General features: G+C 39.0%; 1 protein-coding gene across 3 annotated transcripts in view; it reads left to right on the plus strand.

Annotated features, from left to right (window-relative positions):
* LOC126236969 (transcription factor A, mitochondrial) overlaps window positions 1–23,694 on the plus strand; it is a 112,906-nt gene that overhangs the window by 18,737 nt on the left and 70,475 nt on the right. For all 3 annotated transcript variants that reach the window (XM_049946675.1, XM_049946674.1, XM_049946676.1), the window contains exon 3: window positions 20,636–20,841. In XM_049946675.1, coding sequence (XP_049802632.1) covers window positions 20,636–20,841 — 206 coding nt within the window. The remainder of the gene's footprint in view (window positions 1–20,635; window positions 20,842–23,694) is intronic.

A 23,694-nucleotide genomic window follows, 5' to 3' on the forward strand; every position in this document is an offset into this window, starting at 1 on the left:
ATACTTCCTAAGATTGTAAGCTGAATTGAAATGCACAGTTCATCTTGCAAGATAGACTTTGTTTTATTGTGTGTCCATTTTTCAGTGATGTTGAGTTCAGAAAGAAAGTAAATCTAGTTGTTTTATGATCATAATATCTTGTGAAAGATAGTCAAGTTCCTGAACAAAATGCACAAAGCAATTTAATGTTTTCATAAAGCACTTTTTGTGTCAGTTTACAGATGAAGTCAATCTTTCTTACAAGTCTGTGATTTTCATTGCTGTTCTTAAACTACCAGACAAACATATATAATTTTAATTAAGCTTTATAACATGCCCAATACATGTATTGTTAGATACTTGTAGTACTCTGTAACTGTGCAAGAGTATTTGCCTATATAAGCAGTAGTATGGATAGATAAAAAAAACTGCTTGCCAGTTGGTGGCAGGAGAAAACACAAGGTGCAGAAGTATGTGAGCTTTTGGAGCAAGTGGCTCCTCCTTCTGGCAGTAGGGTTGAAGGGAAAGGAAGAGGGATGAAGGAAAAGGACTGATGAGATTTGGGAAATGGGAAGAGTTACAGAAAAACTCATAATCACAGGGAGACTGACTGGACAGGATGAGAAGGAAAGACAAGATGTGAAAACCTGATAGCTTAGAAGTGGAAGATAGAGTAATGCGTAACACAGAGATTACTGAAAAAAATATCATGAAAGGTTCAAGTTGAGTGGAAAGCTAAATACATTATAAGTGGTAGACAGAAAAGTGGGGGGGGGGGGTATAGACGGGTTGGAAAATATATATATATATATATATATATATATATATATATATATATATATAGAAAAATAAATAAGAGAGCAAAGAAAAGGAATAGTTACTGAAAAGAAGTGATGAAAGCACAGAAGCTGATGTAAATTTAGGCTAGGGGTGGCAAGAACCAAATACATGTACAAAGCCAATTCCCACCAGTGGAGTTCTGAGAAACTGGTGTCTGGGGAGAATTCAGACGGCATGTGTAGTGAAACAGGCCCCAAAGTCATGACTCATGGTGTAGAGCATGCCGTGCAACAGAAGAATGTATGTTGCCAGTATAAACCCTCTGTTTGTGCCCATTCATCCTAATTGATAACTTGGTGGTTGTCAAACCAATGTATAAGACCAAACAGCTGGCATCCAATATGTGTCAATTCACAGGTGGCTCTCTCTTTGATAGTATATGTTTTTCCAGTTACAGAGCTGGTATAGGTGGTGGTAGGAAGGTGGTTCGGGCAAGTCTTACAGCAGGTAAAGGCACAGGAGTAGCAGGTATAGGTTAAGAAAATGCATGCAGGAGCATAGGGTCTGACGAAAGGTTACTTTAAGTGTGGTGGACAAAATAACTAGACCTTATTTCAGACCATGATTTTAGGAAGTCATAGCATTGTTGAATTAGCTGATTATTACATTCAAGAACAGGGGCAGTACTGAGTGACAAGAAGTGTATTCCTCAGTTGGGTTGTTTTTTGGAGGGATCACAGTACCAGGATTGGATGTGATGGCCTGAGAAATCTGGTTTTCAACTACACTAGTGGAATAATTACCTACAAGGAAGGCTAAGGTGACAATGGCACTGTACTACTGTAAAGAGTCTGCACCTCAACAGATGCCTTGAACACCAAGACTGTATGGGACTGAATATTTGAAATGAAAAACTGTCAAAATGTAAGTACTGTTGTTTGTTTGTAGATTTAATGTAAACGGAAGTGTGTGGCTGACCCTTGTTGGGGATAAGGTAGACATCAACCAAAGTGGTTTTTTTATTTATATGGGTGTGGCAGAATCGACTGGGCAGTTTAGAGGCATAACTGCTCGTGTGGTGCTTGGAGGAGGGAGTTGTGTATGGTCTCCCTTTGTTCCATCAGTGACTCCAGTTCAGTAGCCAAAATGGTTTTGACCAGAGCATGTAGGGGTTTGCCATGCATGCATATAATGACATCATCTAAACATCCAATCTCTGATCATGATGCAAAGAGTTTTTCAGTAACTGTTCAACATTCTGCACAACAAAGCTGTGGCTAATACAGATGCAATTTGATCCTGGGTTCGACAGTTTGTAACAATCTTTAAATGTTACTACTTAACTTGTGTTGACCTGTGGTTCATTGATGTTGTGGATGCTGCGAATAATGAGAACATCACGAAAATTTCAAGCTTGACAAATTATGTATTGACAGTAGCTGATGGACAGAACTGACATAAGTTCAAAACAATTCATGAAACTGAGCTAAACCAAACTGACTCCCGAAGTAAACAAAACTTGACTGACTGCCTGTGCAGCTTTGCTGTGTCACTTTAAATACAAGTTTAACAATCACTACCATTGTTAATTTGTTACAAAATGTAACTTACAATTAAAAACAATTTCATCTAAACTAACTGCTGTTACAGTTGTACAGGTTATAAAATATATCAAATAGCACAATATTTTTATCATCATCTTGGTTTTGTGTGTGAAAATTAATTCACACTTTGATTTGAACAATTATTTTGATTTTACTTTAATTTCGTAATTAATTTATTGCTAACATTTGTTCGAATTATACACATCGTGCTTCGCCAGATTACATAAATTAAGTACACACGTTTTCTCAAATATCAGATTTTCGTAAATTTGGGTGGTGTAACTAACAAGAGGTAAATATCTGCGTAATTTACAGGCATCATTAATTACCTTGAATTACATAAAAATGAATAACAAATGAAATTACAATGCTGGATAATGATATTTTCATTTGAATTGTAATGAGGTTTTTGTGTTAGCAAATTTACAAATTGCAATTATGGTAAGTAGAGGCGTTAGTTATTTATGCTAACATTTCCACAGCCTCTTAATATTTGTTGCTAAAAATTTATTACTTTACTTTCATGATCCAATATTTAATTTGGCATATGTACATATTTTTGCTAATGACAACAATCTATTAACAATCATGAGAATGTACATCATTCCAGAATATTCTATATGTCAAAGAAGACTAGGTTTTCAGGCAAACTGAACTGAACGATACACATAAAAATACTTATAAAAGGCCCTAGGAAGTACTGAATCATATGGGAAATATAAGGATGCATATAAAAAAGGTGGTATTGGACAGTTCATAATGATCTTGGGGGAGGCTGTTGCATAATAAGTTGGAGGAAACTAGTAGCACACTAAGATGTTTTGCTCAGAGGCATGCTGTTTGCATTGGACATTTTAGATCTCAGTTTGAAGAGGATTTTACATTTTGTATTTGAATTTTCATCCATTCAATACAGTTATGGTCTAAGCATTGAGTCCAGCAGACTATACCAAAACCTATGTGCACAAATGCTTGCAGAAATCCCTCTAGAGGCAGCTTTCTTCAATAGCAACAAGACACATTTTCTCCTTAGTGAGTTTGTGAATAAACAAAATTTTTGCATCTGGGCTGGAAATAACACACAAATTATTCACAAAAGATCTCTACATTCCCATAAGCTAAAGGTGTGGTGTGGCATATCTTTGGGGAGGAAGGTGTTTAACTATGACCATGGGCTCCAGGTATTACTTTTCACTGTTTCAAAATTTTCTGCAGCCCATAATGGAAGAGATCGTTATAGAAGAGAGATTAAGAGACTTGTGGTTCCAACAGGATGGAGCTACAGCTCACACACCCTGAAATTCATTTAGTGTTTTGAGAGACATGTTTCAGGGATGCCTGTTCTCTTTTAAAAGTCGATGTGAAGTGACCTGCGACCTCACCAGATTTGAGCATTTGTAACCTCTTTCGATCGGATATCTGAAAGGAAAGGTTTTTAAGCTCCCTACCAGAGGTAAGGGAGCAGATTATTGAACGAGTGAACACCATACCCCTTATTGAGCTGTTCAAAACTTCAGAGATAGTCTCTAAAAGTGTATTGCTGCTGATGGTCAATATCTTGAGGACATTATTTAGCACTGAATGAATAGAAAATGGTATGAACTTCTAACTTTGAAAATAAAAAACGTTTTTTGTTTTTATACCCCTATTTCTCTCCTGCACCCCTACCCCTGTGCCTGCACATTCGCTTCCCCCTCTCACCCTCCCCCTCTCCCCCTCCAACTCTCCCCCTCCCCCTCTCACCCTCCCCCTCCACAACTCCCCCTCCCCCTCTCACCCTCCCCCTCTCACCCTCCCCCTCTCACCCTCCCCCTCTCACCCTCCACCTCTCACCCTCCCCCTCTCACCCTCCCCCTCTCACCCTCACCCTCACCCTCTCACCCTCACCCTCTCACCCTCACCCTCCCCCTCTCACCCTCCTCCTCTCACCCTCCCACTCCCCCTCTCACCCTCCCACTCCCCCTCTCACCCTCCCACTCCCCCTCTCACCCTCCCACTCCCCTTCTCACCCTCCCACTCCCCCTCTCACCCTCCCACTCCCTCTCTCACCCTCCCCCTCTCACCCTCCCCCTCTCACCCTCTCCCCCTCCCCTCTCCCTCTCCCCCTCCCCTCTCCCCCTCCCCCTCTCCCCCTCCCCCTCCCCCCTCCCCTCTCCCCCCTCCCCTCTCCCCTCCCCTCCCCTCTCCCCTCCCCTCTCCCCTCCCCTCTCCTCCCCTCCCCTCCCCTCTCCTCCCCTCTCCCCTCCCCTCTCCTCCCCTCTCCCCTCCCCTCTCCCCTCCCCTCTCCCCTCCCCTCTCCCCTCTCCTCTCCCCCTCCCCCTCTCGCCCTCCCCCTCTCGCCCTCCCCCTCTCGCCCTCCCCCTCTCGCCATCCCCCTCTCGCCCTCCCCCTCTCGCCCTCCCCCTCTCGCCCTCCCCCTCTCGCCCTCCCCCTCTCGCCCTCCCCCCTCTCGCCCTCCCCCCTCTCGCCCTCCCCCTCTCGCCCTCCCCCTCTCGCCCTCCCCCCTCTCGCCCTCCCCCCTCTCGCCCTCCCCCCTCTCGCCCTCCCCCCTCTCGCCCTCCCCCCTCTCGCCCTCCCCCCTCTCGCCCTCCCCCCTCTCGCCCTCCCCCCTCTCGCCCTCCCCCCTCTCGCCCTCCCCCCTCTCGCCCTCCCCCCTCTCGCCCTCCCCCCTCTCGCCCTCCCCCCCTCGCCCTCCCCCCCTCGCCCTCCCCCCCTCGCCCTCCCCCCCTCGCCCTCCCCCCTCGCCCCCCTCGCCCTCGCCCCCCTCGCCCTCGCCCCCCTCGCCCTCGCCCCCCTCGCCCTCGCCCCCCTCGCCCTGCCCCCACCTCTCACCCCCTTCCCCTCACCCCCTTCCCCCTGTCCCATTGCACCATGGACCTTATCCGTTGGTGGAGAGGCATGCTTGACTCAGTGATACACGTAGCTTTACCGTAATTGCTACAACAATGAAGGGATATCTATTGAGAGGCCAGACAAACGTGTGGTTCCTAAAGAGGGGCAGAAACCTTTTCCATAGTTGCAGGGGCAACAGCCTGGATAATTGACTGATCTGGCCTTGTAACATCAACCAAAACAGCCTTGCTGTGCTGGGACTGTGAATGGCTGAAAGCAAGGGGAAACACAGCTGTAATTTTTTCTGAGTGTCTGGAGCAGTACTCTGTGGTTAAACGATGATGGCATCCTCTAGGGCAAAATGTTCCAGAGGTAAAATAGTTCCCCATTCAACTCTCCTGTGGGAACCACTGAGGAGATGTCATTATCAGGAAAACTGGAATTCTATGGATTGGAGCATGGAATGTGTGATTTTTTAATTAGGCATGTAGATTAGAAAATTATTAAGGGAAATGGATAGGTTAAAGTTAGATATCGTGGGAACTAGTAAAGTTCGGAGGTAAGAGGAACAGGACTTCTGGTTAGTGAATACAGGGTTATAAATACAAAGTCATGTAGGTGTAATGCGGATGTAGGTTTAATGATGAATAAGAAAATAGGACTGTGGGTAAACTACTATGAACAGCATAGTGAACACATTATTGTAGCCAAGACAGAAAGGAAGCCCACACCTACCACAGTAGTGTAAATTTATATGCCAACTAGTTCCACAGATGATGAGGGGTTGGAGGACTGTATGATGAGAAAAAAGAAATTATTCAGATAACTGGAAGAGCCAGCCATGACAAAGCTCTTGCATCTGGTGAGCAAGATGTATGAATCAGGCACAATATCTTCAGATTTCAAAAAGAATGTAATAATTCCAAAGAAAGCAGATGCTGACAGTTGTGAATTTTACTGGCCTATTAGTTTAGTAGGTAATGGTTGCAAAATGCTAACACACATTCTTTACAGAAGAATGAAAAAACTGGTAGAAGCTGACCTTGTGGTAGATGAGTTTGGAATCCCTAGAAATGTTGGAACATATGAGCCAATACTGACCCTATGACTTCTCATAGAACATAGATTAAGGAAATGTAAACCTACGTTTATAGCATTTGTAGACTGAGAGAAATATGTATTTGAAATTTTGAGGTAGCAGGGGTATAATACAGGGAGGAAAAGGCTATTTACAACTTGTACAGAAACCACACGGCAGTAGAAAGGGAACCAGTGATTGAGAAGGAAGTGAGCCTCTCCCCGAGGTTATTCAATCTGTACATCGAGCAAGCTACATCGAGCAAGCAGTAAAGGAAACTAAAGAAAACTTTGAAGTAGGAATTAAAGTGTAGGGGTAAGAAACAAAAAATTTGAGATTAGCTGACGACATTGTAATTCTCTCGGAGACAGCAGAGGACTTAGAAGAGAAGTTAAACGGAATGGACTGGATCTTGAAAGGAGGATATAAGATGAACATCAAGAAAAGCAAAGCAAGGATAACGTAATATAGCTGAATTAAAACAGATGACCCTGAAGGAATTAGATTAGGAAATGAGACACTTAAAGTAGTAGACGAATTTTGCTATTTGTGCAGCAAAATAACTGATGATGGCTGAAGTAGAGAGGATATAAAATCTAGACTGGCAATGGCAAGAAAAGTGTTTCTGAAGAAGAGAAATTTGTCAACATCAAGAATAGATTTAAGTGTTGGAACTCTTTTATGAAAGTATTTGTATTGAGTGTAGCCATGTATGGAAGAGAAACATGGATGGTAAACAATTTAGACCATAAGAGAATGGAAGCTTTTGGAATGTGACTCTACAAATGAATGCCGAAGATCAGATGGGTAGATCACGTAATTAATGTGGAAGTACTGAATAGAATTGGAGAACAAAGAAATTCGTGGCACAACCTGACTAGAAGAAGGGATCAGTTGGTAGGGCATATTCTGAGACATCAAAGGATCACCAGTTTAGTACTGGAGGGAAGTGTTGGTAAAAAATAGTAGAAGGGGCCCATTAGATGAATACAGTAAGGAGATTCAGAAGAATGTTACCTTTGAGATGAAGATGCTTACACAGGATAGTGTAGCATGGAGAGCTGCATCATACCAGTCTTTGGACAGAAAACAACAACACCATTTTTTTTTTTTTTGACACAATGTATTCTTAAGATATTTACCAAATTTGTAATGCTGAACAGAGATTTACAGGTAGTCAGCACGGTAGAAACAATTATTAAACTACATATTTAATAAATAAATTTGACCTCTTTCAACATATGAAGTGTACCCAGTTTTCCTCCTCTACTTCTCTCAAGCTGCTGTTTCTACCATATTTTCCTACCAAAAGGCACTAAGTTTAAAATGTAGTAGAATGTTTTCCTACCTATTTCACTGTGAATTACTTCTGTCTGCATCTACAAGTACAGTCAAAATATTTTTAAATGCAATTGTTTTATCTTGTAAAACTAACAAATGTTAATATTAGAGCAGCTACATTCTAACTTAATTATACTCCTGAAATCCAATATTTCAGCAATATGTGTATCTTAGTATAATAACCAAGATATCTCTCGCCATTTAGTTGAGTTGTTGAGCATTAGGCAGGCCCATAAACAAGATGAACTAGTAGCTTAGCTTTCAGACAATGTCCTTTAGTGGCTCAGTAGTTAGCTCAGTGGGCCCACATTTAAGTGGAAGTGGGTTTAAAAACTTGTCTGGTGATCCAGATATAGGATTCAAGTGATTTCCAAAATGTGTTAAATCAACTGAAATAATGATTCATAAGTCATAAACAATTTCTTTTTCTTTGTCCTATTTGCAGTTGCTCTCTGACTCTAATGACAGCATTACCAATGAGATGTCAAATCCTAACGTTCTTTCCTAGCCTCTTCACAGGTAACACAGTGCTACATTGTCTTTACAATGCAGCCTGACTAGGGATGAAGGGTTGTGTTGGATGAGGGGGTGAGAGGAACAAGGAAATTGGAAGGGATGAAGAGAAGGGAGTGTATTAGCTAGCCAAAGGAGGAACAGCAAAGGAAGGTGATAAGAGTATGACACTAGTGAGCCGACTGTGGTGTAGGTAGGGGAAATTCACTGTAGTACACTATGGTGTGTTAAGTGTGGGTTAATGGATAGGAATAGGGTAGAAGGATATAACAGTGGGAGAAGAAGAGAGAACAGTTCAAATATAAGATCAGTAGAAGGATGCACTGAAATAAAGTACAGTGGCATGGAAATGTGGAGACCCAGGTAACTTTGGTCTTCTTGGGTGCAGGATGCTGTGCTGGGAGTGCGAGAGTGTGGTCCATTGAAACACCTGAGTGTGCCAGTGACACATTGTTGGCTGCCAATACATTTATTATCAGAATACTTAAAATACAAATAGCTCCTCCGAAGGCAGCATAGTAGCGTGCGTGGCCAAGTGTTGCTGAGTCGTCCAGTTCAGTGGCATGCGTGTTGCATGTTGGGACGTTGGAAACCACACCTTCAGCAGGGCAGTGTCATGCAGGATGGTGAACTGGAAGTCTGCAGGTATTGTTTTGCAGTCAGGACACCAGCGGTATGTTATGCTGCTTCACCCAGATGGTCTGTAAGACACTGGAGTTTGCACCCAGGTCAGCGGCAAACAGCTCTGCCGCAGATGATGGTAGCTGCGCAGTAATATGCCGTAGCTTCCCAGTGAGAGATGGCCAGCACTATGGTAGCTGCTCACAGGTACAGCGAGGGGGGCAGCATGACTGTGCCTCTCCCAGGCTATGTGTGTGGCCAGCAGCTACCAGGTCACCCTAGATTGACCCCCAGTGGGATGCTGGTCGAAGACACTCTGATCTTCACATCAGAGGCAGCAAAGTAGAAAGCAGCGGTATTCCGTGGCAGTGGAGTGCGTCAGGCTGTCCTGCACCCCATTATTGAAGTCACTAGACAGATATTAGGCAGCACATCATGGATTCATTGTAACTCACAAGACTGTCACACCAACAGACAACTGACTGCTGGCAACTGAATAGAATCGAAGATATTGCGTACTTCAGAAATTTCCTTGTGCTGATGACATCATTAATTTGTGGCAATGAGTGAACTTGGCCCCCATTTCTAAGCTTGTTGGTGTTTTACACTTACACAAGTGATAAAAGCTGGTGTTGGTTGGGAAGGAAGGGGGGAGGAATCCAGATGGTATAGAAAGTGTCTCAGTGCTCGTTGTTTGATGTCACCTTCATATATACTAACATGGCCTTGCTGCCATCATACATTCCCCCAACATCATGCTGACTCCAAAATTATCAGTTTGTTTCTTATACCTTATAGGAAAGACCTTCTCATCCCGTCCAGTAATTCTCCCCTTACACAGGGTTTTGGGTGACTTTTCTGAATCCTTCCCATTTCGTAAACCCCATTACTCCTTTCTCTTTCATTCCTGTTCCTTCCCCTTCAACCTTTCTGCCAGCAGGAGAAGCCAATGTCTCCGAAAGCTTGCAGATTTCTTTAACCTTTATGTATTTTTTCTGCTGCTGCGGTTGGATGAACCCTCTTATCTGGCAATATATGTATGGGCAGCCTGGAAAATTCTTACAAGGGCTCCCAAGATTCTTTACCATGGTATCTGGTTATTGCTGATAGCTTGGTAACTCTGAAGAAGCTCATTGTACAAAAGCATAGCATCTTGGCCTTTTGGTGATGATCGGTGTATAGTATAAAGCTCATCTAAAATTTCCAAATCTAGTTTGTGAGAGCCTGTCTGCCACTTGGTTATATAAAGAGCTGTAATTACATTTCCTCTTTCTGTTGTCATTAATATGTGGTTTGTAGGGAGATTTATTCAGTCTTCTTGATGACTTTTTATATATGAATTTTCAGATCTTTCTTTTGTCTTCTGCCACTTAACTTGAAGCCATTGTAATTCTTAGAAACTTTCAGTTGCCAACTTCTTTCAGTACCATGAACATACCGTATTTACTCGAATCTAAGCCGCACTTTTTTCCGGTTTTCGTAATCCAAAAAACCGCCTGCGGCTTAGAATCGAGTGCAAAGCAAGCGGAAGTTCTGATAAATGTTGGTAGGTGCCGCCACAACTAACTTCTGGCGTCGAATATATGTAGCGCTACACAGGCATGCTTTGTAGGCACAAAGATAAATACTGATGCCAAAACCTCTGCGTCAGTAAATAAATTAAAAAAAAAGTGGAAGACGAGCTTTTTTTTCTCCGCCCCGAGTTTCGACCACTGCATTTTCATACATTATCCAACGAAGTAAATACAAATTCCGTATTGTTCATCTTCGAATGTAGCAGAAATGGCCAAATCTACTTTCTGAATTTTTTCCTACCTGTGGGAAGAGATGGTTGCTAATAGGAACCTGATGAAATGTGAATCATATGCAGTATTCTCTTCACCATAAGAATAATACTAATATAAACATTTTGCCATGCATTCTTTCGTGTTTGCTGCTATCTCATTTAAATCCTGTCTGCCTAATAAACTACGAAACTAGAGTGAGACAACAGCAAACGCGGAAGAATATACGTAATGTGTCATGTTTATATTCGTATTATTCTTATGCCTAATAGTGATACAGTCAGAAATGAAGCAAGGTAACTGACTAGATTTTTAAATCTAAGATGACTCTAATTTCTGTGCAGAATTTGATGTACTAAAGAAGCGGCCGCAAAGATTTTCAAATGAAGAAAAATTTTCGCCTAACTCTCGTTCAGAACATGTTCTATCATAGGCAGCCTATTATTTGGTTCTTGTTGATCATTATCAAAGAAAGCAGCAGTGTAAGTAACAACAAATAGCAGTCTCTTGCCATTGTTTCGCTGATGAGACGATTCCACTCTTTTTTTTAATTGTAAGCGGCGGTAGCGCGCGCAAAAGCAAGCCATGCCGCGAGCGGCGACAGGCCGTAAACACGCACTATCAGAATGCGACAAACAATGCACGACACAGTACAGTAATGCATTTTCAGCTTATAGTGACGTAAACACCTATAACAAAGAAAACAGCACTTATCAGATCAAAGCAAAATAAGCAATCGATTCAAACCAGACGAAGCACGTGAAAAAGGAAGGGTACCTGTATAAATACGGACGGAGCGCCTGACGCATAGCAATGGCTACCTGGTAAAGCTTAACTGCTAAGCTTAAGACTTGAACCAAACTACTGTAGCTGTATCGTCATTCATTCAACCTAAATTGTGTCTTATATTACAATGGACGAACTTTGTTTCGATTTGAAGGCGCGGCCTAAAACTTTTCTCTCCCCTTGAATTTCGAGTCTCAAATTTCAGGTGCGGCTTAGATTCGGGAATTTTTTTTTCCTTTATTTCGAGCCTCATTTTTCAGGTGCAGCTTAGATTCGAGTGCGGTTTAGATTCGAGTAAATACGGTATTTATGGCATTTTGGATTGCGAGATTAACATTTCAGATTAATATTTTACTATGCCAATAAAATTATGGAACTCTTTCTGCCAGCTTAATGCCTCAACATTCAACAAATTAGTCTAAAACTCGGTAATGAAAGTAAATAATAATAATAATAATAATAATAATACTAAATATACACACTAGGCAGAGATCAGAACCAACCAACACACAGAAGAAACCCACAAAACCAGCATGGCAACACAGGCTACAGATCAAAATAGAAAAACTGAGAAAAGACATCGGACAGCTAACACAATTTATAAGAAATGAAATCTCAGAAAAAAAAAAAACGAAAAAGGTTAGGTAAAATCTCACAACAAGAAGCGACAGAGCAATTAGACGAAAAGAAGCAGAAATTACAAGCATTAGCCAAACGACTTAGAAGATACAAAAAAAGTGAAAATAGAAGGAAACAAAACCAAACATTCAACACAAACCAAAAGAAATTTTACCAGACAATAGATAACACACACATTAAAAAAAAAAAAAAAAAACAATCCACCAAACATAACAGACATGGAACACTTCTGGAGCAACATATGGTCAAACCCAGTACAACATAACAGGCATGCACGGTGGATACAAGCAGAAACAGACACATACAAGATGATACCACAAATGCCTGAAGTGATAATTTTGCAACATGAAGTCACCCAAGCAATTAATTCTACTCACAATTGGAAAGCCCCTTTAAATGATAAAATAGCAAATTTCTGGTTAAAGAAGTTCACCTCAACACATTCACATCCAACTAAATTATTTAACAGTTGCATTGCAGACCCATACACATTCCCTGATACACTTACACATGGAATAACTTATCTGAAACCTAAAGATCAAGCAGACACAGCGAACCCAGCTAAATATCGCCCCATAACATGCCTACCAACAATATACAAAATATTAACTTCAGTCATTAAACAGAAATTAATGACACATACAACACAGAACAAAATTATAAATGAAGAACAAAAAGGCTGTTGCAAAGGAGCACGAGGATGTAAAGAGCAACTGATAATAGATGCAGAGGTGACATATCAAGCTAAAATTAAACAAAGATCGCAACACTACGCATACATTGATTACCAAAAAGCTTTTGATAGTGTACCCCACTCATGGTTACTACAAATACTGGAAATATACAAAGTAGATCCTAAATTGATACAGTTCCTAAACATAGTAATGAAAAATTGGAAAACCACACTTAATATCCAAACAAATTCAAATAATATCACATCACAGCCAATACAGATTAAGTGTGGAATATACCAAGGACACTCATTAAGTCCTTTCTGGTTCTGCCTTGCTCTGAACCCACTATCCAACATGCTAAATAATACAAATTATGGATATAATATTACTGGAACATACCAACACAAAATCACACATTTGCTATACATGGGTGATCTAAAACTATTGGCAGCAACAAATCAATAACTCAACCAATTACTAAACATAACAGAAGTATTCAGCAATGATATAAATATGGCTTTTGGAACAGACAAATGTAAAAAAAAAATAGCATAGTCAAGGGAAAACACATTGAACAAGAAGATTACATATTGGATAACCACAGCGACTGCATAGAAACGATGGAAAAAACGGATGCCTATAAATATCTAGGATACAGACAAAAAATAAGAATAGATAATATAAATATTAACGAAGAATTAAAAGAAAAATATAGACAAAGACTGACAAAAATACTGAAAACAGAATTGACAGCAAGAAACAAGACAAAAGCTATAAATACTTATGCTATACCAATATTGACCTATTCATTTGGAGTAGTGAAATGGAGTAACACAGAACTAGAAACACTGAATACACTTACACGATCACAATGCCACAAATATAGAATACATCACATACATTCAGCAACAGAAAGATTCACATTAAGCAGAAAGGAAGGAGGCAGGGGATTTATCGATATAAAAAACCTACATTATGGACAGGTAGACAATTTAAGAAAATTCTTTCTAGAACGAGCAGAAACTAGCAAAATACACAAAGGAATCACTCATACAAATACATTGGCTACACCATTGCAATTTCATAACCACTTCTACAACCCTTTAGATCACATAACATCAACAGATACAAAGAAAGTAAATAGGAAAAAGAAAACATTACATGGCAAGCACCCGTATCATCTAACACAGCACACATCTATCAAGGCGCATCCAACACATGGCTAATAAAAGACAATATATACAGTGAGATGGAAGGATTCATGATTGCAATACAGTATCAAACAATAAACACCAGATATTACAGCAAGCATATTATTTAAGATCCCAATACCACAACAGATAAATGTAGACTTTGCAAACAACAAATAGAAACAGTAGATTACATCACAAGTGGATGTACAATACTAGCAAACACAGAGTACACCAGAAGACATGACAATTTAGCAAAAATAATACATCAACAACTTGCCATACAACATAAACTAATAAAACAACACGTTCCCCCACATAAGTGTGCACCACAAAATGTACTCGAGAATGAGGAATACAAATTATACTGGAAAAGGAACCATTATGACAGATAAAACAACAGCACATAACAAACCTGACATCATACTCACCAATAAAAAGAAGAAATTAACACAACTAATCGAAATATCCATACCCAATACAACAAATATACAGAAGAAAACAGGAGAAAAAATTTAAAAATACATCCAACTGGCTGAGGAAGTAGAGGACATGTGGCATCAGGATAAAGTTGACATTATACCAGTTACACTATCAACTACAGGAGTCGTACCACACAATATCCACCAGTACATCAACGCAATACAGCTACATCCAAACATATATATATACAGCTACAGAAATCTGTAATTATTGATACATGTTCAATTACCCGAAAGTTCCTAAATGCAAAGTAAATATACCGTACAGTTAAAAGGAAGTCACGCTTGATCAAGGTCCGCGTCACTTGCCATTTTTAACCAGACATAACGTCTGAGAAAGGAAAGAAATAATAATAATAATATCAACAACAACAACAACAAACAACATAGACATTGAAGTCTGTGAATTCAAACAGGTTCAACCATTTCTGAAGAATTGTGCTCATTAGTGTATAATGTTGTCTGTCTGATGATCGTGTTCTTACAGATGGCATATAAAATGAGCCACCACCATATTGTTGTCAATGTTTTTGGTGGTTTCACTTCAGGAGCACAAGAAAAATATTAACATAAACATTGGTGATCACTATTTTATGGTCATTAGGCTGTGTTCTATATCATGTTTCTGTGCCTGACATCATGTCTCTTATAATGCTAGACACATCATTTGAAACTACAAACACATAGTCAGTTGATTTTCAAGCTTCAACAAACCTATATTGTTTAACTGCATAGGCTTCTGCAGCCAGAGTCAGTTTACTTAAACATTTTCTGAGTATTGTACTGCATCATAATGTAAAAAACTATACTGCCGAAACCAAGTCAGCCATGCTTACAGTGACCTTCTGGGTCTACTGATGGGCACTTTAGCTGTGAGGAGATACTTATACTTTGTCATAGCTGCTTGCTGAGCATGACGTTAAGTCATATTTTTAAAAAATCAAAGTTTTGCTTGGTCACTTGAGGCAGAAGGAGTGAGAACTTCACTGTAATAGGTTGAAGTGATGGAGGGAGTGGGCATCTGCTGTTGTTGATTTGCTTCTTTCACTTCTTGTATTGTTTGTTGTGATTGTTGCTCATTGGTGAATGAAGCATGAGCTCCTGTGTTTCTCTTGCTGGATGCAGGTCACCCAGCAGCAGTTACTTGATGGTATCGCTTGTTAAACCTGCATACTGGCTAAGCACCCGGCTTTGACGAAATGCAAAATTAGAGAAGCCATAGAAATAGTAAAACACCACACAGTGAACAGAGAGAATGGATACAAGCTTGTCCATTCCTGGTTGCCAGCCATCAGCATCCAACAGGCTGCACCAGATACAAGTAACGCGAACACTACTGGTGAGTAACTGCTTCCACGTGATCTGCATCCAGCAGGTGGAAAACAGGACCCCCCGCCCCATTCACCAATGGGCACCAATCGTAGCAAACAAAGCAAGAAATGATATGCCTTGGCAGATCCACAATCCGTCCACTGCATCAACCTATTATTATAAAGTTCTCACTCCTTATGCCTCAAATGATCAATCAAAACTTTGATCTTTTAAAATTATGATGGAACATCATGCTCAGTGACTGGCAATGACAAAATATAAGTGACTCCTCATAGCTAAAGCACTTCAGTAGACCCAGAAGAAGGCCACTATAACCAAGGCTGAAATGTTGGTTTCTCCTGTACAGTTTTTTACATTAAGACGTAGTATGATGCTTGGAAAACTTTTATGTCAGACATATATTGTATGATTAGTGTGAATTATCCAAGCATAAATGACTGACTAAAATGTCAGTTTTAAGCAATGTGTGGGTGCAGCTAACATGACAGTGCAATATCAACACAATGATTTGCATAATTTGGCTGATGATACGATAACTAAAACTGAAGTAACATTTGATTTATAAAAGCAGTTGTACTCTGAATAATGTGTCAGAGTTCTGCAACATGTAGCTATTCATTTTTAAAAATTAAATATCCATTTGCATTTCATTTGAGGCCATAAAATGTTTGAGGTATTCTCCACATGTTTTAAGAAGGCAAAGCAAATTCTTACTTCACCCAATGTATATCTTGAGATCTTCTCAACACAGTTGTCTCCAGGTTTTACGCATTCTCTTCCAAGCTGTTTATTGCAGGCTCCACCTTGTGGCTTCTTGGAGAGGTTATTAAGGAATAACTCATAGGCAGAAACACCTGATACAAGATACATAGTTTCTTTTGCTTCTTGGTGAAATGTAGACTGTGTAATTGATGCCGAAGTCTTGATGGAGGGGGGGTTCTGAGCCTCTTCAAGAACTGCATCTCTGGATATTAATCTGTGAACAAGGTCTCTCACAGATCTATGTTTGACTAATCCTTTGAGTCTTTCAAAAATCTTAGGAAAACATAACTTTAACATACGGTAGTATGTTCTAGCTTGTGTGTCTGCATATGGACTGACAAGACTCGCAAGTGTTAGCAGACAGCTGTAATTTATGGACGAGTGCTCAAGGTTTTGCTCATGACACTACCAGGTACTGGACTGCGAGAAGACTATGGTGAAGGAAGTGTTGTTCAACAAACTGGGCTTGGTGAAAATGACTTCAAACTACAGTATAACTGCACTTTTACGTTCCTGGAATTAATGTTTTCCTGCTGTTTATGGTCCCGTAAAATTTCCTATGCCCACAATGTTAATATGCACCTGATTTTGTCTCAACATATCTATAATTTTCCCGCAATTTATGTATTACGAAAAAACGTTTGTGGAGAAAATATGATACTGGCATTATGTTGGCGTTCCGGTAGTGTTGACAAATATTAAGTGGTTAAGTTTCTTGATACCAGGGCACTCTATTCAGTAGATTTGAACCACTAAACGAGTAAAAGTTGTAACAATTCATGCCATATCTCCCGCCACTGCCAAGCTCTACTTGGCATAGTGGCTGATGAGAGTAACTAGGTTTGTTCAAATGAAGATATCATGACCAATCACAACCATTTCCAAACTGCCTCTACTGCGCAAATGCAGTTTCACGATTGTTGTGATCGTGACATATTTGTCTAACCATATTTAGCATGTTTCCATGTATGGCTACGTGGAGCGCTAGTTGACACTGTCATTCACTTTGCGTTGCTCAAATATTGTTAGTGTAAACACAGCGTCGGTTATGTATTTTATTCATGCTGAGCAAAACGTGTTTTGAGAATCTATACTCATTGTCGAGTGCAGTATTTATGTATGTACTTTTTGTGATGTTACACAAAAAAACAATGTGAGTGATAGTTTGTGTGTGTGTGGGGGGGGGGGGGGGGGAGGATGGTTTCTACATAACTGATGAGGCACAGTACCTGATAACTTCAAAAAGATGCCTAAAATGCAAGAGACGCAGAATAACACACATTCAGACACCATACAAATACTTATTTACATATTTGCACTTGACAACGAGAAAACATTCTCAAAATACGTTGTGCTAAGCATGAAAAAATACGTACTAGTGCAGTATTTCATTATTTAAATAATGAATAACAGCTGCAGGCTTTCAAAAACATCGATTATTTTTGAAATTGAGTCAAATGTCTGTACTTTCCAGACAGTTATCAGTTCCAGTTACATCAGCTGTTTTTGTAAGATAATAAACCTTCATTAGATAGTAAAACAGTCCCTGACAAGTCTTTTGATGCCTATTATGTACATAAATCATACATAAAGTACAAGGGGGTATCATATATCTAACTTTTAAAGCTTAAAAGGTTTTCCCACATTTTACATTTTCTCGCATTTTACACCATTTTTTTAAGTCCCTTGAAAAGTGTAAAAGCAGTGTTTCACTGTAGCATTTTTTCTCCCTTTTGTTGATGAAATATTTGGTGTTCTGACCCTGAATTGCAACAAACCATAGAACATTCTTCTGAGTTGGATTGTAAATCTGTTTTTTTTTTTTTTTTTTTTTTTTTTTTTTTAGATCATGAAGGCGAATGACAGAAAAAATGTTCACCCACCTCCCCTCATACCGCCCCTTTAGTTAATCCCTTTCCCCAGTTTTGTTGGACGAGAATCTCAGGAAAGATTCAGATAAGTGCCAGTCAATTTCTTTCTGTACTGTCAGCAGCTATGACGTTAAATATTGATCTTCAGCTGCAGAATCAATTGTGTCGATGATCTGTTGACAGGCTCCAAATACAGAGAGTTTTGTTCTTTCAGTTTTGATGGTATAGTGTACCCTGATGACAAACCGAATAATGATGTTAAAAATTGTAATATAGGCTCTTATTAACAGTAGTAGGAATCCAAAAGTATGCTGAATGGTTTGGAAGGAACATTAACCAAACTTAAAAAGTGGCTATGAAGATCAACTTTCACCTGAATTCTGTAAACCATTAATACCTCATATACATGCCCAGTAATCATCTTACTTAAAATTTGTGCTGACAGCTAATGAATTGCTGTGGAAGACCTCTTTTGATATAAAATCATTGTGATAAAATTCAATTATTCTCCAACCTTTTAAAATGACAAAGTGTCTCTTTTTGCACTGTTTGGTGACTGAACAAAATACTGAAGTAATGTCAATTATGAAATGTTATTTGTCTGCAGTATAATTTTTTTGTACATCATTCATGTATTTGCTGGCCAAAATTGTGTAGTAGTACAGAAAATAAACTAAATGTTGATAGTTACAAGTGGTATGGAAGCAAAAAAAAGAAAAAAAAAAAAAGAAAGAAAGACGTCGTCCACAAACTGTGTACCCAGATTCAACATAATTCATTGGACAAGAAACTGAATGTGAATCTATTGCTGAAAATAACATAGTTAATGAGTTGAAGATCATCAGGATAATCACAATGACATAGACTTAAGAACTTACACAGTGGAAGTTTGTCATAAGCCAGAATTGGCATTGGGAATGGCCTCTTCTGAATGTGTAGTATGGCTTCATTAATGGTCACTGCATTGAATTATATTACCACACTCAACTATTTCTTGTCCCACCTCACTTGTTCTGAGGGAGTCTTACTGGGGTAGTGTTAAATGCAGGCATGTTGTTCATACTTGATGCAAAGTATGCATATGTTGTGAAAATAATTTGATATTTCTGTAATATATATATATATATATATATATATATATATATATATATATATATATATATATATATATATATATAGTTATAATAGAGGGAAACATTCCACGTAGGAAAAATATATCTAAAAACAAAGATGATGTGACTTACCAAATGAAAGTGCTGGCAGGTCGACAGACACACAAACAAACACAAACATACACACAGAATTCAAGCTTTCGCAACAGACTGTTGCCTCATCAGGAAAGAGGGAAGGAGAGGGAAAGACGAAAGGATGTGGGTTGTAAGGGAGAGGGTAAGGAGTCATTCCAATCCCAGGAGCGGAAAGACTTACCTTAGGGGGAAAAAGGATGGGTATACACTCGCGCGCGCGCGCGCACACACACACACACACACACACACACACACACACACACACACACACACACACATATCCATCCACACATATCCATCCACACATATACAGACACAAGCAGACATATTATATATATAGTTATTGAGTTCATTGTTTTGCATGCCACTCATTAAAGAAAAAGATTTCTTTAGCACACAATGTGGTTTATCATAAGGCAAATTTTCCAAGGATACAGTAGTCTATAAATAAAAGCATCGCAGGGATATACTTCAGCATTACATGTGAGGATACTGTTGATAAACAGACAAAACATTGGTTTTATTTTACTTTTGTTTAACAATACATTATTGCCACCTGTGAAGAAAGATAACATACAGTAACATAGTTTACATTCAGTGTTCGAGTCCATTTACAAAGGCAAAATATAAAATTGTCATATAATTCATTGTGTAGCCTTAAGTATCTTAAATGTAATTTCATGATGGAAATAGAAGACTTCAAGGTGGTGGTACTGGCTGGCATGAAGAAATTTTTCTGACATTTGTTGTGATATTATTCTCAGGCAATACTTTATGTATGTTAAATGTCCCTCGATGCACAGTGGTTTGAATCCTAAATTAAATCGCAGGTTTGCTGTTAACTAGCTGAGTTGTTTCATTAAGAGGTGTGAGAAAGGTAAAAGCATTGTAACAGTTCGACCAGCTTCATCTCAGAATTCCTGGATACCACTGACCACTTACTTTGGGCTCAGTAGGCACATATACCTCTTTAATGCCCAATTGAAATTTTTGAAGGACTTTGAAATGTACATAGGAATAATTTTGTACACTAATTAGTGCTTGCTGCATACATTCACATGAGTGAAAATAATTGTGATTGGTGGGATGTTGTTTACAACCACATATTTTTTAAATTTAGATATAGTGAAGATGGTTGCTGTGGAATGGGAAAAAGCCGATCAAGGCGTGCGTGACTCCTTGCAACGCAAATTCCATGAAGAGATGATGGAGTATGCAGAAGAGTATACACACTACCAGAATAAACTGACAGATAAGCAGCGGCAAGCTCTCCGTGAAGCTAAAGACCAGAAAGTGAGAGAGAAGAGAAAGAAACTTATTCAGAAGGTAGCTTTCTGATTGTCACACTGTTTTTACACTGTCATTATGTGGATCATGTGTGAATTTGTTAAGATAACATACAGCAAATATATATTTGGTATTATAACCATAGTGATAGATTATTAACATTTGCTTTTTATGAAGCTTGCTGTCACTTGTGTGTCTAATTATTTCTGCTTTTATTAATTTTCCAGTAGGTAAAATTTCTGTCCCTCCTTTCATTCTTCATCTGAACTTCAAACTCAGACGAAAATAGATAAATTTAAACAATAAAAGGAACAATTAGAAGATTTGCGTATTGCAAGAAAAAGAGATATGGATAGGTAGTCATGAAAGTGTGCTAAATAGCTGTGCATACTGAAGTGATTGGTTGTACTATGGTAAATTAGAGTAAACAAAAAATCTGACAAAGCCTTATTTTTGCTCAGCCCGAAGTTTTTTCTGTAAACAAAGGAAAGTGGGATGGACTGAGTTATTGGAAGGATAAGTTATTCGGAAAGTTTATGTGGCAGAAAGAAAAGGAGCAGTGCCATCCGACAAATTGTTGTCTTCCTGATATCCAGTAAAATGACATTGACAGGAAGATATACAGCTAGTTACAGAACATAAAAATGATAAAAAAGCAGTTGAAAGAAAGGAGTGGAAATGTGAGAAGTTTAAGAGGTGTAAGGACGATTGATAAATGGGAAGGTTGAAACGGAGGTAGGATGTAGCTGAAATTTTGCTTAGACCAAGGGATTAAAGATACATTGTGAAAAAAGAGAAAAGCAACCTTCAGTTGATGAGATTAAGACCAGAAAGATGAAGAAAGTCACATATCCAGTAATGAGCAATCTGTGATGTGAAGATCAGATGCACTGAGGATATATTAGTAAGCCTAAGCTCTGGAAGAAGTGAATATGTTCCTACTGTTGTATGTCATAGTATGATCATACCTTAGCTGCATCATACACTGATGAGACAAACATTATGACTACCACCTACTGTGAAATCAACTGCTATCTTGTGAGGCTGCAGGTAAGTGATGCAGAAAAAGCAAGTAAGCTATATAAGCTATATATGGGGAAGCATTCTAGCTACAATACAGGCCACAAACTGGGAAATCCACTGGTATAATTGCCCTTGATGGAGGGCATATTGTTTTAGTTCACCACCTGGAAATGAGCGCCTCCGAAAAAGTGAAGCTATATGCTTGTTTGTGTCATGAGCATCTATAGAAAGTTGTTGAAGAATGGGGTACCATGAGTAAGCAACAATAAGTTAGATGTCTACACCTCCACGTACAGTTCAGTTCACCATAGCAGATAACCCCTACATATTCTCTTGTTGATCCAATGAGTGCAGTGAGCATGGGATGATCGAGATTGGACTGTGGAGAAATGAAAAGTGACACCTGGTCAGATGAGTCATTTTTCTTGTTACACCAAGTCAGTGGTCCATATATACTGTCATTGAGGTGAATGACTGCTCGAAAAATCTACTATGCCATGGGATCTGTGGTAATTATCAAAGTTACCTTACAGCTGTGGCCTACTGAACATTGTTGCGGAACACTTCAATCCCTTCGAGAGCGATGTCTTCCTCGACAGCAGCAACAGTAAGATAACTGTCGATGCCACAAGCCCAGAATCATGTAACATTGGTTTGAGGAGCATGCTAGTGAACACAACATTGATTCCTTTGCCTCCGAATTTCACCTGATCTGATCCGGTGGAACACATGTGGGACACTATCGGCCATCAAGTTTCTTACCTCCAAACCACCAGCCTGTAATTTTCAGGAACTGGGTGACCTTGATATAGACATCTGATGCTAGATACTACATTGTGCTAATGACTTGTCGAATCCATGTTATATAGAAACAATGCTGTACTGCATTCTAAATATGGACCAACACACTATTAAGCAGGCAGTTGTAATGTTTTGATGTATCAGTGTATCTACAGTTTAGGCCATGTGTCTGTGCCTCTGTAAAGTGATTTTTGTTTATCATACCAATGTTGAGTGTTGTTTGTGCACGAGTTGATATATTATTTGAATTAGTGCTTTTTTCTTGATTTACTCAACTAAATTTCAAGTGATTTTTTACAATTTTTCTGAATTGTTTTTGCAACATTTATCTTTTTTGTTTTGATAAATACTCCCTCTAAGAGATTAGTCCGGTTATTGGTATAAAACATCACCCCTTTCTCTTGGTTTTGTATTTTCCTAATTGCTTGTTTTGACAAAGTGCTACGCAGTCAATCATTAACTAAATAGGGAGACACTTTTGTTCTGTATTTTTATGTAAGTGAAGTGAAAATGCTACAAAACAAGAAGAAACAAGAGAGAAAACAATTGTGGAGATAAACTAAAACAGGAACATTCCCAGGTGTAAGTAAATGATCTTGACGAAACTTGCTGGGTATCAAGAGGTGTCCAAATAATACAGTTTAAATTCTAAGGGGTAAAAACACCCCAAAAGGTAATTAGGCATATTAGGTTTAGGGGGAATATCTTTGAAACCATGGTGTGTAAAAATGTTTTTCATAGAAAAGTTGAAATGTAATTAACGTTCTTGAAAACTGTATAATCAACTTTTATAATTACTTAAAATTTTGCAAACTAACCCACCATCATTAACAAATTATAAAAAATTTAAACTTTAGTTACAACATAATTTAAAGAAGCTTTCACGCCACCTCAGTTCATGTGTAATGAAACTGGTTTCTGAAATCCATTTTTGGAAAATAAGTTGTATCATAGTATTTTCACATACATAATTAAAATATTTAAAACATTCATTACTATTCAGATTATTTATTTTACTTACTTTTTCATTTTTTAAATTGTTATTTTATGTTTTAAATTCATGTTTTT

The sequence above is a fragment of the Schistocerca nitens genome, chromosome 2 (assembly GCF_023898315.1).
Source record: "Schistocerca nitens isolate TAMUIC-IGC-003100 chromosome 2, iqSchNite1.1, whole genome shotgun sequence".
In the NCBI taxonomy this organism is placed as follows: Eukaryota; Metazoa; Arthropoda; class Insecta; order Orthoptera; family Acrididae; genus Schistocerca; species Schistocerca nitens.